Raw genomic sequence first — 21375 nt, forward strand, 5'->3', positions numbered from 1 at the left:
AGGACCCCCCCCTCCACACATGCACATTCAACACAGCTCCTTTGAAGGATGTGATTTGCATCTGATTCTGTCCTACTCCATGGACTTTGCACACATGTTGTACTTGTAAGCTCTTTGAGCCAGCTTGTGTGTGTGTGTGTGGGGGGGGGGTCTCATCCTGCTGAACAATCTAAATGTCCCAAGTGGATGTGATTAATTGTGGGTCATGGATGCATGGACATACATTTTGAGTTTTTCACCACTCAGGTATTCTCATGAAAAATGATAACACAAACCAAAAATATCATGCTTGAGATGCGTGTTACAAATATTTCTCAAGGAGTTTTCCCTGAATCCAGGTAGCTGGATGCAGAATGAGGTACAGAACTGGATTAGTGATAGTAACGCCCCTTTAGATACTTTAACATAAATTACACCTGGCATTAAAACGGTGAGTTTATTACGGCTCATTATCTATTCAGGCATCAAAACACATTGTGTATTTCACAAAAACTCCTATCCAGTTTTTTCGGACATTTTTCAAAATGTGAATGGAAATAATTATTCCATGGGCGGTGCCGCGGGTGTGCTCGCAGGTAGGTGCGCAGCTATGAAGTCCCCGGGCGCCAGTGCAGGGGGCGGCGGCGGCGGCGGCGGAGTGGCGACGTCACGCTGAACGCACCTAGAGCAGCCGGTCGGCCTGTAAACAAAAACACAATGATTTCATAGCGGCTACAGCAGATTCTGGAGCCTGAGTGGGGAGCGCACACAAAACCAGTCCCTGGAGGACTGTTCCGATCGTAAACCGCCGGATTACTCAGCTAGGACAGGTACTGAGGAATGGCTTGTCTAATGGCTGCGTTTTCTGTGAACAACACATTGGTCACAAATTCAATAATTATGGTAAGTGTGGATGTGATTTTTCTCTTTATTGTACAGTTTAATTTACGCATTGCCAGCCTGTCCTAAGTGGAAAACGCGCTGCTAAATGAAATGCATGGTGCGGTCCGCCTTCTTAAAGTACATCTCATGCTTACGTGCATTTATTCCTAATAGATTTATTGAAACAGGTTCGAGCTGAATACTCCGCTGAGTCTGCAGTAGGCTTTAAATAACCGCCACCTGTATCGGTTATCGGACTCGGAAGGGATGAACTGCAGTAACCTTTTCCCTCTTAAGCACATATGCCTTTTATTCTGTTTTTGTTTTTAATTATTTATATTAGTTTGATACAAGTCCTAGTGCTTTTACAACTGCCGGGATGACAAAAGAATAGTTTTCTGATCTATTTATAATAGTGCACAGGTACCGTGACGCCAGCTGGAAATAAGATCTCTAGGTCGCTTTTAATTAGTTGTGAAGCTATATGCGACAGCCATTCTTGATCCGTAGAGTATCATTAAACTTACTGTTATGTATTAAATACGAATAGTATAAGGTGTAAGCGAAAAGTGCGCAGGTGAGATGGTGAGTTCTGTTTTCCTTTCCACTCGCAAGCCGCAGTCATTTTTTTTTCAAAAGTGTTTCTTTTTGTAGTTAACTCTTGCGCTGTAATAATATGATAATATCAAGTTAAAATAAAGTAACCGCGCTGAACAACAGTTTTGACCGATAGTAACCCCCGTGTACCTGCGGGTCCCCCTGAGCATGCTGCACCAGAAATACAAAACTGAACAGTTAATTGTTTTTATATACATGTGAAATGAGAGTACCGGTTAATCCGAGTAAGTTTTCAGTGCACATTCAGTTTGGTAAATTTTACCAATTATCTCCGAGCTATAGGACACGTATAGGCGTAGGACACTCAGTCATCAAATGCGTTTTTTCTTGTGTTTTATTTTTTTCCTTAGAATGCAAATGGGCCGCCAGATCTGATGGTGGAGCCCAGGAATGTGTGTGTGTCCATTGACGAGGTTGTGTCGAATGGGGGCGCTCAGAAGACCCCGCTGATGCATGAAAATGGCCTGGCTGAATCCCAGCGCTTTTCTTACCTGCCGCGACGTCCGGCAGTCAATATCGAATTCAAAGATGTGTCGTACTCAGTCCCCGAAGGACCGTGGTGGAGGAGGAAAGGTACCCGTATTTTCCGCTCTGGCATTATTTACACATGCATGCAATCAGAGGGTTAATGGAATTTACATAATGTATTTTTAAAGTATTTATATCGATGGATGTAAAGCATGCATATGCTGTGATTTGGTTTTTATGCTGATTGCAAACCGTAGAGAAGATGGATGGATGGAAGTTCTACTGTCTTGCATATTTTCAAACAGCAGAAATCACTCAGAAACAAGCTTAAGGCACGGAAGTGACCTTAAATAACTTTAGTAGGTTATTTAATCATTCATTCTTTTGACATAACAGGTGTTCATTTTGTTCAGTGGGGTCCATTGAGGGGACACAAAAGAGGTGATTATTCTCACATGGAAAGACAGCATTCCTGGTTTCAGGGATTTGACTGGTCCCAGCATTTCTTCTGCCCAAGGCATCCAGCACCAGTGGCATATGGGGTCCTAACACAAGATGGGGGGAAAATTGGGCCGGCTCTAATGTCCGCCAGTGTGGGCCTTCTTCGGGACCCACAGACAGTCCATGTTTTTGCTCCCTACGAGCTTGGAGGGAGCAGAAATGTTGACTGTCTGGCAGGGAGCTGGAAGGTAGCAAAAACATGGACCGACTCTTGGTCCCCAAGGACCAGGTTGGGAAAGAGTGGATTAGCGGGTCAGTGCTGGCTATTGCAGAAGAGCCCATCACTGTGTCACGTGATGTGATTTAACTGTGCTCTTTCCTGACACACACCTACACAAAGGCACATGCACAGGATGTGTGGCCAGTTTGCAGTTAATGATTGTCGGACTCCATCTCCATTAAAGATTGAAGAGCAGTGATGCAGGTGTGGATGCTAAATAATGGAGACAGGAGACGTTTTCCTTTCTCTGGTACAGTTATAGGAAACCAAGGTCTGAACCTGGACAGGAACAGGAACAGGAACAGGAATCTTAACGAATCCCCAAATAACAGCACAGTGTAGTTCTCTGTATTTGGCATATTGCTTTCCCCTCGTTTAGAGTTCTGTTGTTGCTGCTATTTGTAGGTATAATCACAGGCCGGGTACGCCAAAGGGACTTTGTGTACTTTATTTTATCATCCACCTTCGTCTCTGACGCTATAGAAATACAGGTTTTGTTAGTGGTTAATTAGGAGAGAAAAAAAAATTGAAAGTTCCTCCCTGTAACAGAAAAGCCACACACTATCTGGTCCCGGCCGGGTACTCTCGGTCAGTAAACTACAGTAACCCCATCAGGCCGGATGTGGAGAGGATCTTTCTGAGCTGCATGATGTGATTGGCTGTGCTGTTGCTACGGTGATGGACCATTACATCAGCCTACACAGAGTCCTTAATTGTTGATTTAAGTTAATTTTTTTTGTCAAAGCAAACAAAAGTTAAATATGTTAACACAGCGTATTTAAAAAAAAAAAATCAATATAGCAGTATACAGCTGTTTAAAAATACACCATTTCTGGCAACAGGAACATTCGTCCTTGGTTTTTACTGTATTGTTGCCATCCTGATTCTCAGTTGGATAAATCATATGAAAACGGGCACAGGGGCGGGTGGATGAGGTAGGCCTTGCTCATGAGGCACAGTTCTTGGTATCGAAATGGTGGGATGGAAAGGATAACTTAAGCACTCGAGGTGCAAACGCACGGGGCGGGGGGGGGGGGGGGGGGGTTTGCCATTGCTTATAGGGCCAGCAGCTGCCAGAATGGCAGTGTGTCACTGTGGCTCACAGCCATGAGATGTGTTTGCGCACCCAGCTGGATACAGTAAACTGAAGGGTCAGCGGGCCACCTTGACCCGAATGGAGGCCATCCAGCCAGCTAGCGTGACGTACCCGTTTAAGTACAGTTACCTCATTTATACTCCTGCGTTTGTTTGCGGGCTCTTTTGTCCCCTGTTATATACCTGAATAGAGTCTCTTCTGAGGTGATCTAGGTCAAGTTCTCTCTCTACCTGGCATGCTTCTCAGAGGTCTTTGGAACAAGCTCTTGTGTTTTACTTCCTGCAGTTCATGTGGAACAATCAGTTCTAAAGTCCCATATTTAGATGAATCACAATGTAAAACTGTCTGCGCTTATGCTGATTTCAGAAGCATATAACCAGAGCGCCGCTCCCATCTCATCTCGTCAGACTGTGTTTGGGTTCCTCCAGCATCGCTGGCCAGGATAATCTCATCATCCCACACTTACCAGCCACAGCAACTCATGCTTACATGTGGGACGTTTCAGCGGCAGGATCTTGGTCAACTGTCATTGTCAAGGGTACCGCAGCCATGGAGGGTGATAGATAGACTTGTGTATTTTGGGGGTAGTAAATTCCTTTATATAGTGACCTCGCAGTCTGTAATATCATACTTTGCACTGGCCATGAAGCCTTCTGGTGAATTCAGGGAGGCCATGTGTGGGAGTTGCTTCAGCTGAGGATTGTAACACAAAGGACACTGCCTGCTTCGCTGCTCTTCTACCATGGCTTACATAAGACGCTGTTATGCACAAGAAGCTTTAAAGGGAGTCTAATCAAATGGGATTTGCTGGAGTTTATGACACAAGGTAGCTCACTTGGACCCAAAAGTCAGTAAAAGCACTTACCTGAGTTGCCATTCATCGACGGCATTGTGTCTCCCGCTGTGTGGAGAGAGGGATGAGACGAGGAGATTACCTGGTAATAGGGTTATACCCTGACCCTGAGCTGGTAGGAAGGAATGAGTCAGTGATGGGAGCCGCGGCAGTAGTGTGCTGCTGCTGGTCGAGGTTTGTGAAGCTCAGTCCGACAGATATGAGATGCCACATTACACGGCCATCGTTCGCCATCTGTTCGGGGTGTGAGGTCATGGGGCAGAAACCCTCTGTCATATTAATAGGAATGTGACAGTGTGTTCAGATATCTTAAAGGAATGGGAAGTAATTAAGAACAGCAACATTAAAGACTAATACAAGAAATGATCGAATAAGTCTGATAGTATATGATCTAGGTAGTATGGGCAGCATTGACGTTGCCTCTCCCTTCTGGAGTAAACATTACATCCATGCACGGCAGATGGAGAATGGAAAATTGCATCATTTAGTGAGAACCCCAAATGATTAAGGGCAGGTGTTACCTGGCAACAGATTGTGATTGGACGGCATCTTCTGGCACTTTTCTGGATGGCTGGAGCTTTGACGAATCACTGGCTCACGCTGGCACGACGGAGCCCCCATGTAGACACTGACTCATTGTTAGTTTCCCAGAATCTAACTGAAGAGAAGATGAAGGTGCCTCTGCAAATCAACAATCAGTGTGGAAGAGAGTGCATGGTCACATGGTCACATGGTGCATTATGCAGCATCTCGCTTAGTAATAAGTATTTACAGTTAATAACTATCCATGCATCCATCTTCTGATCACTTATCCTGGTTAGGGTCACAGGGAGTTCTGTAATAATATTAGTCTTATCTTTAACAAATGATAAATCTGATCTTCTCTTCTAAACTTTCATTTTGTTTATTTGGGTCAGGCCATTTTGGTTTTTAAGGGGTCTAGAACTGTCTCAATTGGCTGTTCGGTTATTTAGGCTGTCTTTGACTTTTCCAGGCCCACTGCAAACAGTGAAGTGTCTCCCCACGTTTCCCAGAATGCTTCAGGGAAAGTCACTCAATGGCAGACGTGCCCCCCTCTGTGAAAGCCTGCCTTCAGCAGCTCATTGTCCTTCCTGGGAAGGGGGGGGTGGGGGGGGGTGACGAAGGCCAATCTGTAAATATAACAGACTATAATGGAAAATCCAGTTGGTCCAGAAACCACTAGAATGAACAGGATTAGTGTTGAAACACATCCATTAGGTAAATAAGAGGTCCCCAGGAGGCATTCTCAGCCACTGATTTCCTCTTTTGAGCCGTAATTTGTTTGCGTTTTAGTTTTCAGCTTTCATATAGGCTGGTTTACAGCGAAACGCTCTTTGATGTTAAATGGCACGTCTGATGTACTGTCTGGTTCCTCCACGTGATCTAAAAAAGGACACCAAATGTCAAAAAAAATACACACATTTTAAATATTTATTTTTAAATGTATTTTCCCGGTTTTTATACAGAGCAACATACAGTTACGAAAAGCAGGCTCAAAAGTCAGGGTGGAGATGCTGGGGAAATCTGATCAGTCTGAACTTGACGGTGGTGACTTCCATGCGGCTGTTGATCTTTATACACCTTAATACACCTTTGTGCCTTACGCGGCATATATAAGCACACAGGACAGAGATCCGCAGTCAGACCCACTGCCTGAGCAAACGCACGCTCCTGTTCCTTTCTGAGCACCGGGGGCAGGCAGGTACAGCTGCATGCCGGCCTGCCTTCCCATCAGAGAGCCTCAACGCTCAGTCTGCATCTGTCCTGCGTTTCAGGTTACAAGACCCTGCTGAAAGGCATCTCTGGGAATTTCACCAGTGGTGGACTGGTGGCCATCATGGGTCCCTCTGGGGCTGGGAAGTCTACGCTCATGAACATCTTGGCCGGCTACAGGTGAGGCACCATCAGCAGCCAGTCGTGAGCCCAGCTGCAGGGCAAAGCCAGTGAGCCGGTAAAAACTTGGTCGAGCCCCTAAAGCCTCGAGACCTCGCAGTCTAAAACAGGGCAGGGAAGCCGCCTTACATCCACTTACACTGCATCACACTCCTTTTCCACACGAAAGGCTTTTTTTAAGCAGGCTGTTCTTTGGACTGCTCTGGAAATGTCCAAATTCTGCTCTGTGACCCCCTTGGCACCATCCCAGTTCCTTGTCACTTCCTGGCTACTCTGCAGCCTGGTTCATTATGAAATGGGGGACCCAGGCATGTCCCTCAAGCTGACATGCTTCCCCCTTCCCCTCCCCCCAGGGCATACAGAGTCAACACAGACAGATTAGAAACCAGAGAACAGTCACAGAACAATCCTGCAGCCGTTTGATCATGCTTAGTTTGGGTATTTATTGTCCTCAGTCCACATCCATCCTTTATTATACTTTGCTTTGGCGGGGGGAAGGGGGGGGGCGTGACTGACAGGAACCAGAAAATGACCTTCACTTAGGAATAACGTCAAGTGACAATTCGCTGTGTGACAGAAGGTATCTTTGTCAATCTCGGTGCAAAGGAGAGCTGGTGTTTGCAAACTGCAGTTTCACCATGCAGCCACCAGAGGGTGTAATATGAAGTACATTTCCACTAATGTCTGTAATTAAAATGATTAAGTATGGCCGGCACTGCTATCAGATAAAGACATATCACCACTAAATCTTGGTGATGTGAAAAACGGTTTAACGCCTGTTTCTTTGCATATTCAGAGAGACGGGGATGAAGGGGGAGATCTTGATCAATGGGCAGCCACGTGACCTGCGCTCCTTCCGGAAGGTGTCCTGTTACATCATGCAGGATGACATGCTCCTCCCACATCTGACAGTTGAGGAGGCCATGATGGTAAGGGTTAGGTGGAGGGTCATGATGCTGAGTGAGCCATGTGACAGTCTCACTCATCATGCTCTTTTGCCTGCCTAGTGTTCATTGAATAAACATTCAACGTGTGAAAATTCACCCACTTTCCTGTAACGTTTCTAGGTGTCTGCGAATCTCAAACTTCAGAGGAAGGATGAAGGGAGACGGGAAATGGTAAGAGGAACAGACCAGGTTTAGCGTTAGCGTGGTGTTAGCTTCGGCAGGCGGCGCTCTGAGATGTCAGTGCTCTCCAGGTCAAAGAGATCCTGACTGCTCTCGGCTTGCTGCAGTGCGCCAAGACGCGCACAGCAAACCTGTCAGGGGGGCAGAGGAAGCGGCTCGCCATCGCGCTGGAGCTGGTCAACAACCCACCCGTCATGTTCTTCGACGAGCCCACCAGGTCAGCAAGCACGGGTGCATGGTGGGAGGTGGCACAGCCTTCGACTTTGGGCATCAGAGAGAGTCTGAACTGAGCGAGTTTAAAGGCCCCATTCTCAGTACGAGCAGCTATAGACTAATTAATCAGGATGACCTGGTGCAGCATCATTAGGCCCTGTGGTTAACATTGTTACCCTAAAGCAGGATATTCCAATTGTGAACTCATTTGGACTGGTGACCACTGTCTACTAATTATATAAGGATTAAAATGTGTGATTATTATGAAGAATAGGATCCTGTAACTAAAAATCCTTGTATTTCAAAAGTGTAGTTTTTCATTGGTAATTAAATGTATTGGGTAACACTTTACTTGACAGGGCACAAGTAGCTTAGTAACTCAGTTACTACTCAAGTACAAATCATGAACAAATATATTTACTGTATGAAACGAACCATTTGGGCAGATTAATGATGAACAAACATTGGATCAGTACGTAACTAACAGTTTCTAGTTAATTAATATATTAAGAGTGTACGACTACATTATTTGTGCCGCCTCAAGTAAAGTGCTAGTGAGTATTGTTTAGTACTCGTTTGAAACGATAGTGTTTTCTTATCTCCAGTTCTTTCTCTTTAACTAGAGTTAAATCTTCCAGGAATTTTGAACAGTACCTCCCTCCTCCTCTGTATTCCTTTGTATTCATGTTTTAATGTTGTATTTCTAGTTCTTTGTTCTGTAGCCTCATTTCCCACCTGTAATGAGAGGTCTAATCTCACCCTGGCAGGAAACAAGCTTTAACAGCTCAGTCTGTGCTTCAGGGCATCCTCTGAGTTATCATAAGATTATAATATGAAGTAATTCCTTGGGTCAACAAGTACACTGCATGATTGGTTTGCAGACAGGGAAGCTGGCCAACCTGAAGGCAAAGCAGTGTTTGAGACAAGCTTCAGCAGGGCATTGGCTGATGAAGATAAACACGGTCGGGAGTCTGAGCCCCGGTCAGAAACGCGGTCGGGAGTACGAGCCCCGGTCAGAAACGCGGTCGGTAGTACGAGCCCCGGTCAGAAACGCGGTCGGTAGTACGAGCCCCGGTCAGAAACGCGGTCGGTAGTACGAGCCCCGGTCAGAAACGCGGTCGGTAGTACGAGCCCCGGTCAGAAACGCGGTCGGTAGTACGAGCCCCGGTCAGAAACGCGGTCGGTAGTACGAGCCCCGGTCAGAAACGCGGTCGGTAGTACGAGCCCCGGTCAGAAACGGGGTCGGGAGTACGAGCCCCGGTCAGAAACGGGGTCGGGAGTACGAGCCCCGGTCAGAAACGCGGTCGGGAGTACGAGTCCCGGTCAGAAGCGCGGTCGGTAGTACGAGCCCCGGTCAGAAGCGCGGTCGGTAGTACGAGCCCCGGTCAGAAACGGGGTCGGGAGTACGAGCCCCGGTCAGAAACGCGGTCTGTAGTCTGAGCCCCGGTCAGAAACACGGGCGGGAGTCTGAGCCCCGGTCAGAAACACGGTCGGGAGTACGAGTCCCGGTCAGAAACGCGGTCGGGAGTACGAGTCCCGGTCAGAAACGGTGTCCGGAGTACGAGTCCCGGTCAGAAACGGGGTCGGGAGTACGAGCCCCGGTCAGAAACGCGGTCCGTAGTCTGAGCCCCGGTCAGAAACACGGGCGGGAGTCTGAGCCCCGGTCAGAAACACGGTCGGGAGTACGAGTCCCGGTCAGAAACGCGGTCGGGAGTACGAGTCCCGGTCAAAAACGGGGTCCGGAGTACGAGTCCCGGTCAGAAACGGGGTCGGGAGTACGAGTCCCGGTCAGAAACGGGGTCGGGAGTACGAGTCCCGGTCAGAAACGCGGTCGGGAGTACGAGTCCCGGTCAGAAACACCGTCGGGAGTATGAACCCTTGATGAAGACTTTCCCTTGTTGTGGTCCCCTGCAGTGGCCTGGACAGCTCCTCCTGCTTCCAAGTGATCTCGCTCTTGAAGGCTCTGTCCCAGGGTGGGAGAACAATCATCTGTACCATCCACCAGCCCAGTGCCAAGCTCTTTGAGCTCTTTGACAAGGTAAACGTGGTGACATGCTGTCCTGGACTTACCGGTTGTGATGGACATTGCCTAATTGCGGCTTATCCATGGCTGTTCATAGCTCTACGTCCTGAGCCAAGGCCAGTGCATCTATCAGGGAAAGGTGTCCAGCCTTGTTCCATACCTAAGGGAGCTGGGACTCAACTGTCCTACGTATCATAACCCTGCAGATTTTGGTAAGATGGTTTTCATATGTGAAGGCACGGTTTATCAGCAGGGCATCAGCTGTACATCTGTGTTAGTAAGGGGCTTTGGCTGACTTACAGTGATGGAGGTGGCCTCAGTGGAATATGGGGATCAGACGGCCAGACTGGTGAAGGCCGTGCAGGACCGGATGAGTGAAAGGAACTACAGGATAGAGAAGCAGGACGACAACCTCATCAAGCCCGACCTGTGGCAGAAACCCATGGATGAGGTAAACATTCATACACATAATTGGTTAAATATTGGTTATTGCACCTTGGTCTGTTATATACTGTTGTGTATAGTACCCTGTATTGTATTGTATAATGTTTTATTGTATATGGTTTCATGTTTGCATGAATGTTGCCGTTGCCCACATGACCTGGATTTTATGTTGCACCACATACTGTAAGGGTTGACCACTCTGGCAATATAATTCCCAGAATGCACATGGCATTCAAAATTGAAACTTTATTCAGGGCCCGCCTGCAGGGTCATGTGAGTCACGTATGTCTGTAGATTTTATCACTAAATGTTTGAAGAAGCTGGCTGATGGGTCTTCTGACACCCTGATGCCGCAGGATTCTTCCTCCACGGAGGGATGCCACAGCTTCTCGGCCAGCTGCATGACTCAGTTCTCTATCCTTTTCAAGAGGACATTTCTCAGTATCATGAGAGATTCGGTAAGAAAGCCCCCCTCAGTGGACAGACAGCAACTCCAAAAGCTGGACAGACAGCACTGCAAAATTATTTTCCATACCCACTTTTCGTAACTCATCAGTTTATTGAAATCCTCATTACGGCCAAACAGCAATAAAACGGTTTTCCTGAAATGTGTGTTTGTATGCAGTTGTAAGCGCAGGCTCAGTTAATGTTGTTGTTTGTCAACCAGGTACTGACTCACCTGCAGATCACCTCTCACATCGGAATCGGCATCCTGATCGGGCTTCTCTACCTGGGTATCGGCAATGAGGCCAAGAGAGTTCTCAGCAACTCCGGCTTCCTCTTCTTCTCCATGCTGTTCCTCATGTTCGCTGCGCTCATGCCCACTGTGTTGACATGTGAGTTTAGTAACAGATCTGGAGACCTGAACCTCCAGAGAGGTGAATCGTGCTGAAATGTGGTCCTCTCTCCTGACCTTCAGTTCCTCTCGAGATGGGGGTTTTTCTAAGGGAGCACCTGAACTACTGGTACAGCCTGAAGGCCTACTATCTTGCCAAGACCATGGCTGATGTTCCCTTCCAGGTAACACGGGTTTGGCACTCTGGTGGTTCAGGCATCACATTTGGACTTCATGAAATGCAGACTGCCTGTTATTTACTGGGCACGTCATTGCATTGTCCTGCTACACAGGTGGTGTTCCCAGTGGCCTACTGCACCATCGTCTACTGGATGACATCACAGCCCTGCGACGCCCTCCGCTTCATACTCTTCCTGTCCCTGGGGACCATGACGTCACTGGTGGCCCAGTCTCTGGGGCTGCTAATAGGGGCAGCCTCTACCTCCCTGCAGGCAAGTCCATACTCCGTCTGTAGCCAAAACCAGCCAAAGCGTTTCTGGAACCTGACTTCAAAAATAGTACAAAAGACAACCAATTAAGCAAAAGTTTACAAATATTTATGTAGTTGTCTATGACTTTTGCTTGGTTGAGTACTTGATTGAAATCATTCAGATATCTGTGTTGGCCTTAGTTTCTCTGACTCAGTGCTGCACCCTCTGAGACAGTCTAGTACGGCCATGATGCATCTGCTTCTGTAATCATCTCTCCTTTGCCTTTCAGGTAGCTACGTTTGTTGGTCCAGTGACTGCCATCCCTGTGCTGCTGTTCTCTGGGTTCTTTGTCAGCTTTGACACCATACCAAAGTACTTGCAGTGGATTTCCTACGTTTCCTATGTCAGGCAAGTGAACGACTCTCACATGGCGAGGGGTGAAGTACGAGGATGCCATCTATGACCCGAGAAAGGCTCCTTTTTTGTGCTGTTCTTTACCAGTTGTGTCACTGATGAAATTGTCTTGCAGTGTTTCTGTAAGTATCCCTGAGATTCCGATCATAATCTGCAGGTATGGTTTTGAAGGAGTGATCCTGTCCATCTATGGGCTGAACCGTGAAGACCTCCATTGCGATGACGAGGACACATGTCACTTTCAAAAGTCAGCAGCCATCCTAAAGGAACTTGATGTAGAGAATGCCAAGCTGTACCTGGACTTCATCGTGCTGGGCATCTTCTTTGTCCTGCTCCGTCTCCTTGCCTACTTTGTCCTGCGCTACAAGATCAGATCTGAGAGGTAGACCAAGGCAGTGAAAGGGGACACAGGGGCTCATGGGAAAGTTGGTGAAACTCTTAGCTACAGGACATCCAAGACCCCTCCTGCAGACAGTCCACCCAAAGACCAACTCTTTTGTGGGTGCATTCTGGGAGTTGTTGTCTTGTTCTCCTAAATGGTAAGACCATCAACGGACAGAGGAGTCTCATCAAATGGTGGGGACACCGTACCTTTAAGACCCTTTAAGGTGTAACGTATTTCGGTTTTAAAATGAACCAAACCTTTGTTTGTAAAATGTTAGGTTTTGAAAATCAGGATGTGATAGTAACTTTTGTTTGAATTTAGGAGACAAGGAAATAGGAAAGCTTTCCACTAAGTGGGACTTTCCCACACCAGCATCACATGATCCTAGAAATAGCAAGATATATTTTTGTCTTCTGGTCACCCGAAAGGGAGCCTGTAGAGGTCCTCTCCCAGGGAGAGCACACCTGTATATCAGTCTTACTTTCTGCACACTTATGCCTTCCTGCAGGTCAGAGAAAGAGGGGCTGTGCTCCCAGTTAGCGAGTCTTGCACAGATGAGGGCTACCCCAACCCAGGCCGCAGATCACTGTGTGCCAGTCTGAGAGGCAAAGCATACGACTTTTAATAGCTACTTCATTCTGGTCATGAAAACAGAAGTTTTTAGAATTCAACTACCGGCCATTTTAAATATGTCCATTCCACACTGCATTCATTTTTCTGCCTTTGGCGATCCATTATTTTCTGACTAAAGAAGTAGGCCAGTTAATATTTTTCTAGTGAAATATTTTACTTGCAAAAGTAAATGTAGTTTTTTAATGCACATCTTTCGGGTGGAAAATTGAGCAGCCGTCGTCTCCTTTATACCGAGAACCCAGTGCGCGCTTAAGGACAGAGGCATGACCAGTCTTAGGATATGACGTCTGAAAAACAAGCTCGGGATTCTGACTCCTCTGTTCCAATTCTTAGGCACCGCTTTCTGAAGTGTGGTTGGTAGCTGTTTACATGTACAGGACTCCTGTGCATACAGCGATGAGAAATCACTGATCAGAGCTTGGCACTAATTGTTGCTATTTTCATTACACAGCACATTATGAATGTAATACCTGTTAAGAAGAAAGACCTTAGTCTGCGGTAACTAGAGAAAGAAATCCATGCCAGTTGTTCTTCTCCCGCAGTCTCCCTAACAGTGCACGTACTGCAGAGTGACACTATCCCATACGCAATGTCTTATGGCCGCAGTACTGAATATAGCTTTTACAGTCAAGGCAAAAATAAATGCAATCTCCAAACTGCCAACTAGCTGTGTATTTTGTGCTCCTTTTCCAAAAAGCTGGAAAATATGACCAAGATTTGGAAGGTCAGGCTTGTCTTTGACACAAGCGTTAACACTGCTTTACGATTGTGTGCATTTAAGGTTTCAGCTCAGTGAATGATTTTCAGTGTGTATTGCACCTTGCATATTTAAGATTGCGTACTTCTACTTGACAAGTTTGCAGCAGCGCCCTCTGCTGGCGACAGAGGTCTACTCACTGTTTTGAAAATGAGGAAACAATGTTTATGTTGACCGTTTTTTTCCTGTATCGATTGATAGATTTTACATGCTTTTCATTCAGTTTGTAAGAAAATGCATTAGTTCGTTCATTTATTTATTGTGTACAGTATTTGTTTTTTTCTTCCCTGGTTAAATTCTAATTTTTGTTTTAAAAGTTCCTGTAAGAGAACTGTGTTGTAATGAAATCATTCTGTAGAAACATAAATAAAGTTTCTATGCTTTGTTAGATAATGCTTAACAAAGAATGTTTGTTTTCTCCGCTCCTCGTCAGTGTTCTGTCATAAAATACTACCTATCGAGACGTGCTATCGAGCCTTTCTGCGCACGTGCAGTTCAACCGTCTTGAGATTGGGGTTAGGTTTTAGGGGTTAGGGTTACGGTTAAGGTAAGGGTTTCAGGGGTTTGGGGGGGTTAGGGTAAGAGTTAGGGTTAGGGCTATCGATTAGCACTACAGTAGCATTTTTCGACAAGGCAGCATATATCGACAGAACACCGGTCTGGAGATGCATATCCTGAACACACTCCTCCGGTTACCTGTCCGGCCGTGGCGGAGATGCTCCTTGTCCCATTTCGGGGATCATTTCTCCCCTCCAGTGACAGGGTCACGTTTGGCTTCCCGTGGCCTTCAGTCTTCCACTCCTGGTGTTTGTGAGTGTTCTGTCGAAAAATGCTACCGTAGTGCTAATAGATAGCCCTAACCCTAACTCTAAACCCCTAAAACCCTTACCTTAACCCTAACCCCTAAAACCTAACCCTAATCCCAAAACGGTGGAACTGCACATGCGCAGAAAGGCTCGATAGCACGTCTCGATAGGTAGTATTTTTCAACAGAACAGTGAGAAGCGCTGCCCTTATTACAGACATCGTATGCAGCGCCTTATTAAGATTACAGTACCTGCTTCCGTGTCACGCAGCGCCGTGCCCCCATCTTTGCTTACCGTTGTGTGACAATGGATGGAAAATAACTGGCCGGATGTAAACTATGTTTTTAACTAAAGTCCTAAAAATATACATCACTGAAAAGAGATTATTTAAAAGCTCAGTGTAAGATTTGTTTGAATCACAGCCCCGTGCTTAACAGATCTAAATGTCTCACAATGGTTTAATTTAGATAATTCCCCTCCGAGGATGTTTCAAGGCAGTAAATGTGCACCATTTGACGATAATGGCCGCTGGTAATGAAGCGGGTATTTTACCACACACTCGCTTCGGTAAGTTTCACCAGCCATAAAAACAATAGGCTGAGCTGTTCTTTGACGTCCTGTTGCCAGCTTGGTTTTTGTTAAGTGACTCCTGGGGGGCGAGAGGCCGCAGAAACATTGCGGTTAGACAGCCGCGTGTAGCAGACAAGACTGACGTTTCGCGGAGTTTTACGTTAGTCTCCCACTGTCAGCTTTCAGGAGCCCTGGGTGTGGGCATTGAACCTTCTACAATAAGGCCAGTTGTGATCCTCATGGACATATTTCATATGCCATTTATTATGCATTCAATTTCTGTTAGCATAAGGACTCCTGTGTTAATAGTTTTGTAATGACCCGTGTATGTGTGGGGCGCGAAACAAGTTTGCTTGACCGTGTTAGTGGAGATTGTGAAGCCTTTTTATCTCAGGAAGATTATGTAAAGTTTTTTTACGTCCATTTCTAGATAAACTTTTTCTTACCGCTTTGCACGCGTCCATCGCTGAACTCGAACTCTTTATGGAATGGAGCAGATACTGAACCATACAGGTACATGTATGACTGACGCACCTTGCTGATGGGTGCATGTGGGGTAACTGGATCATCGCTCACCCACAATTCCCTCCTAATTGATCGTGCTCCTTCTGCCAGGTGAGGCCACGCCGTGCTCCTTCTGCTTGATATTACTTTCTATTCCCAGTTCAATATCCATTTCCACCGCTGGTATTTGACATGCGCCAGACAGTGTTTGAGTTTCGAAATCCATTGTCCTGCTATCGGGATATTAAATTTATTAAAACCCCACCAGCCAAACGTTTCTTATTACGGCGCAGCTGTTGGTTATTGAATATATTATTATTTTCTTTTTGCAAAATATGGCATATGTGTTTAAAACATGTATTAGTTATATATACACTAGGGTGACCAGATAATCCATGTCAGGGAGGACACTCTGAGCTAGGACAGGAATTGTAAATTACCATTTCAATTAAACGGACTTGGATTTCACTTGAGCACCGAGTTCTTGCTGTGTGTTGATTGGTCAGTCTCCTATAAGCATGCATGTGTCACTAATGCTAATGTAAAACAGCTGGATGAGTCTTTCAGTCAAGGAAACAAACCAGTCAAAGCACAAGAAGAGCTGAACTCTTTAGCCGAGCACAGGAGCCTTTTAATTTGGAAGTAGTTTGTAAAACCCGAAGTAGCTCAAAGTGTCCTCCCTGACATGGATTATCTGGTCACCCTAATATACACGATGGCGATTACATATTATTACATGCAGAGAGAGCGTCCTGAAAGGTTTGTAGCTGTTCCTGTTGGTGGAGTGAACACCAACCGCGTGTACGTTAGACCATTAAAAGGAGGATTGTGATATTTACATTGAAGGAGAGAGCCCCTCCACCCCCTTGCTGTTTAGTAATCGTTAGATTCCTATGATCCATCACTGAAGAAGAAGAAACGGCCTTTTAGCCAACAAAGAATCTCTCCCATATTTCAGGTTGTTTTCCTTTTGTTCATTTTGTATGAAAGGGATTTTTTTTTTTCTGTTCTTCTAAAACTCCTCTAAAACCTCATCATCTCAGCCCTCTCCTGTCACAGGCTTCACTGTATGTCTGTGTGTATGAGCCAATGACGGGGTCTCCAGGGGAAAACTTGGATTATTTTTACTTTTAATGTATTAAATGCTTTGGGCTCTCGCAAGAGCTGTGTGTACCCTTGTTAGTAAAAGTCTTTAGCACTAATGATTGAAAACATGGTGGTAGATTGAGCTACCTTCCCTCTTCCCGCCCAAACTTCTCCCCTGGAGGGTTGAACACTTGTGACAGAAAGCTGGGGCAGCATCGCGCACTGTGTATATCTCACTGATCCACTAGAGGGCAACGTTGTTCAGGGATTTTTTTCTCTCCTTTATAATCAGAGCAACCTGAGCAAATGGACTGAGGATCTTATAAATTGTACTTCAGTGAACATCTGAACTTCTGAAATGTACAATAAATTGGCCTACATAATATTTAAAGTACTGTCCCTGACATCCTCCATATCATCCAGCATGCTGAATGTGTTCTCCACATGTCCTTAAATGCCATAATCCTGAATAATTATCCTATCCGTCATGCTCCACACGCATGGTGGATAAGTGGCTGATTTGTATCAAGCTGACAGGTCTTTTTTTTTCTCCCAACAGATGGTTCTGTAGATATGCATTGTCCTAACTACTGGAATTGGTTTTTACTTACTGGATGCCTTCGAAGTGTCTCGTTCCCATCGTGAAGCGCGTGTGCAAGCAGAGACCCACCTCAAGCTTGGCTTCCCGGATGCATTAATGCCTCAGCCTTCTGCATCACTCGGTCACCTGGATCTGGGTTGGTTTTACGGGGGGGTGTGATGTAACCTTTGAAGGGCGTGCATGTGATTCTGCAGGGTTCCTGGCTCCCTGTTGAAGGGTATGGGGCCTTGGCAACCCCCTGGGTCCCACCTGTGCCAGCTCAGGCACTGGGTCGCCATTATGGGATGGAGAGTTCTGGAAAATGTCACCTTCTGCCCTGTAGTTGCCGCTCTTGTGGGATGGACAGAGAGTTGGGGGGGGGGGGGTCCACTGACTCTGCCAGGCGTTGGCTCCTCCAGCAGGGCATGGGTTCAGAGAGCATGGCAGCCAGGATTGACTTGTCTCCAAGCCAAATGCTGATGGCCGCGGGGATTTGTGACGTGGGAGAGTCCCCCAGTGGCTTAAGCCGTCCCGACCCCTGCGGGATCGGGATGTGTGGAGATCAGTGATGCGCAAATGATCGGGGAACCATTCCTTCACACCATCAAGCATGAGAAAGCAGGAAAAGCAGGGCGCAACTAAATCGCTTGTTGACGTATGACCCCGCCCACATCCTTCCGTTGAGGCTGATGGCTTCACCTGAAATTATCTGGAAGTAATTGTGTTTTCTAGGTCTTTCTGGTGGGTGTTAAATTCTCAGGAAGTGCTGGTGTTCGGCAGGGTGCAGCCGGGCCCTTTCCATTCCGAGGAGAACAATGGGCGGGGGGGCGGCCCTGGGAGATAATCAACCACAGGGTGCGTGGTCAGGAGGCCGCCCCCCCCCCCCCCACTGACGTGGGTTCCTGTGACAGAATCTGCCGTATTTTTAGATGCGTGCTGGCTGTAGGTCTCTGTCGCCTTTATGGTGGGTTTCCGGAATGTACATTGTTGCAGGTGGCTGGTCAAAGGGGACACTGATTCACCATTTCCCTGAACAGTAATGAAACCTCTTGTCAGACAGCGGATGGAGTCCGCTCTGAGCCCTGTACGGACCTGGGATTCCTGGTTCCGGTTCTGAGTGTGAGCGCCGCCATGCGTATCTTCCCTAACCTGTGGGTTAAAGGCGGGTCGACATCGGCCGGCTCTGCGGTTTAACTGGCCTGGCTTCAAGTTCCAGCTTATTTCCCCAGTGCCTCCATCCGGGACGACGCTGGGGCTCGGCGTCAGTCACCGGACGCCGCAGAGACACCCTCGTTAAATTCTCATTTCTCTGGTCCGGCTCCTGCCTCGCTCCCAGAGTGCTAAAAGCCTTGGTGCCCTGACAGGACTCCCAGTCGCCCCCCCCGCACGCCCGGCCGCCCACTCGACAGTGCAGCAGCGAACACTATTTCAATTATAGGACCCTCGCTCGGCCAAAACCTCCAATCCCACGACTGAGTGCTCTGGTGCCCCAGCATAATCTGCCTGCTGTGGCTGTGTTTCTGGGGGACGGGGGTGTCCTTTGCAAATCTATGCTGTTCACAGTGGAGGTGGACGGGAAGGGGTGGTTGACGGTTTGTTCCAGATCCCGCAAGTGCCCCTCCCTGGAGGCTTCCCCCCCAAGGAGAATCCAGGCAATAATGGGCTGAGCATTTTACCCATAATGCATAGTTATTCCTTGGGGCTCCAGTTTGTATCCATGAGCCGGGGTGCTTAGCAGGAATCCTTGCTATTAAAATCCCCAAGTGTCTAGCTGACCTGTGAAACTGCAGCTCTGTCCCTCCGAATATAATTATCTGCTATTTTGTTGCTTAAGGCAGGAGTTGGTTTGACAGGAGTCATGCAGGTTCTTAAACTTCACACGCCTCACATTTTTAGCCCTGTAACTGGCAGCTTTTACAAACCGGCCGCGCCTGCAGAGAATACCGGGTTCCTGGTCCTTGGATGATTAAACGGCGCCCATGTAACCTCAGTTTGCCAAGGTGATCGATGCCTCCAGATTTCAAGATTCATATTTGTCACGTCCACAGTTTAATATGAAAAAAAGAGAGTAAAGATAAATTAATTGGTGGGGGGGGGGTGGTTGTAGGATAAAAATAAATGATAGATAATAAAAGTACATATGTATAAATGCCAGAGACAGTCTGCTAAAGTGTTCTGTATGCATCAATTATGGCAGCCAGATGGTCAAACCTTATATGTGAGTTATGCAGTTGGGCGTCTTTGTCCATTTATACAAGTGATCTGTTTCATCAGGATTACAGGGTACATTACTCCCTCAAGGGTGCAGAACCCTCCTGTGATTAAAACCTGCCACCTTCAGGATAGAAATCCAATCCAAACCCGGCACCCGCTGCTAACTTCCCCTGCCGGAACAGCTGCACCTTTGTGATCGGCGCACAGGTACAGATACTGTGTCACTGTGGTAGATGAGGCTGCTGGGTGGTATTTTTATGCTCGAGGTAGTCTGCGCACTCAGATAGCCACCGCGCTTCTTTTGATGTGCTCTGCCATGCAGGTGGATTTTTTCATATTCCAGTCCAATTATTCAGTTATTTATTTTTGCATTTTGTTTTCCCTTTGGGGGTAGAACCCTCTCTGTTCAGTGCGTGTTTTTTCTTTTCAGGTTTTGCAGTTTCCTAAAGTGTGAAATCGGTTCTTTCTCATATGGTTTTGATTGACATCCCCCAGGGGGGGGGGGTTTTGCTGTACTCTTATGCCTGTGGGCTTTTTGTTCACACCGATGTATCACCCAACAGTTCAGACGGCCTCCCGCGTTTCAGGAAAAAAAAAAAAAAGGATCGTTAAATGAGGGATCAAGACTCAAGACGGGGGATCCTGTCGTCTGCTGTGTTTCTGAAGCTCAGACAGCTTATGCGTCTTCAGTCAGTCCTGCCACAGCCATGTGGGAAACCACCAATCAAGACTCCCCGTTGCGGGCAGCAGCACCCAGGCTGACTGTAAACGGCAGCAAAGACCCACAAGCGGTGTCAAATATAATGCTTATGCTCCAGTCCACACTGAAAGTGGCTGAATGGAAAATCACCTTCTTGCTGCGTCCCCTTAGCCACACACCCCCTCTTCCCCCACCCAGCAGGTGAGTGGGCTCACAGGGACACATCACAGGGGTCTGTGCTGGATTAGCCTGTTCTTTCAGAACGATATGTGATTGAACAGGCCGTAGCCGCAGACCGCGTTCCTCGCTCGGCCCTCTCCTGTATAACATCCTGCGTCCTGAGGACTGGAATGTAATTCTATGCCCCGCTCACGTCGGCGAGAATGACCTCATCAGCCTCTGCAGAGAGCAGTCATGCCGAGTCACGGTCCAACAGCCGACTGTTAGGCTGCTGTCCCTCTTAAGTTCATCATCGACATCTCGCCCCTTGACTCCTGATTGGGCTGAAGGCGCTGGGCTGTGCAGCATAGGGGCAAAAGCCTCAGGTTAGAATGAGAAATGATGAACGGCCAAGCTTCGTGTCTTCACTGGTGACGATTTCATGGGTGTGGGGCTTCCGCAGCCTGACACCCTGGCCGAAGACATCCTGGGATCTTCCGTGCCGCTGTGGTCCACTAGGGGTCTCCAGAGGCTCTTGTAAGCCAGGGTGGAGCCCTGGATCTCCCTAGGACCGCCAAGCCGCCCTGGGGAGCAAGGCAGTGAGGAAAGGAGAAGCTGACGAAGGCCCCCGGGAGAGAGGGCAGCCAGACATCGCGGCTTTGTTTCATGTCTGTTAGCACCATTATCCTTGCGTGTATATTTACAGCCCCGTCCAGAGTTCTGTCAGCGTTACTGAAAGGCAGGAAGAATGAGGATTTATTAGGATGTAAAACTGCTATGAATTATTAATGCTATTTATGTAACACTATTTATGTGTTATGTAATGACCACCGCAGGCTGACAAATGGTTCAGTTCAGGACTCTGACTGTACAGACGGGTTCTGCTGTGTGATCCGTTGTAATGGGTTCCTGCACTTTGATCTTCATGTCTTTTAAATGTTGAGTAACTGCTAACTTGGCACC

General features: G+C 47.2%; 1 protein-coding gene and 1 long non-coding RNA gene across 2 annotated transcripts; one reads left to right on the forward strand and one right to left on the reverse strand.

Moving 5' to 3' along the window:
- Positions 1-597: 597 nt before the first annotated feature.
- Positions 598-14186, forward strand: LOC111841489 (ATP-binding cassette sub-family G member 1-like). Its single transcript, XM_072701396.1, has 15 exons — positions 598-882; positions 1830-2052; positions 6414-6531; positions 7328-7460; positions 7599-7649; positions 7730-7875; positions 9786-9909; positions 9992-10106; positions 10197-10345; positions 10695-10796; positions 11006-11174; positions 11258-11358; positions 11467-11629; positions 11898-12012; positions 12176-14186. The coding sequence occupies exons 1-15, from the start codon at positions 820-822 to the stop codon at positions 12402-12404; spliced, it is 2001 nt and encodes a 666-aa protein (XP_072557497.1). The 5' UTR covers positions 598-819; the 3' UTR covers positions 12405-14186.
- Positions 8273-10313, reverse strand: LOC111841491 (uncharacterized). The gene is made up of 3 exons (XR_002837692.2): positions 10195-10313; positions 9942-10094; positions 8273-9834 (listed from the first exon to the last, which is right to left on the reverse strand). It is a non-coding gene; the product is annotated as an uncharacterized lncRNA (long non-coding RNA).
- Positions 14187-21375: the final 7189 nt, after the last annotated feature.

Source organism: Paramormyrops kingsleyae, chromosome 17 (genome assembly GCF_048594095.1).
Source record: "Paramormyrops kingsleyae isolate MSU_618 chromosome 17, PKINGS_0.4, whole genome shotgun sequence".
NCBI classification, from domain to species: domain Eukaryota; kingdom Metazoa; phylum Chordata; class Actinopteri; order Osteoglossiformes; family Mormyridae; genus Paramormyrops; species Paramormyrops kingsleyae.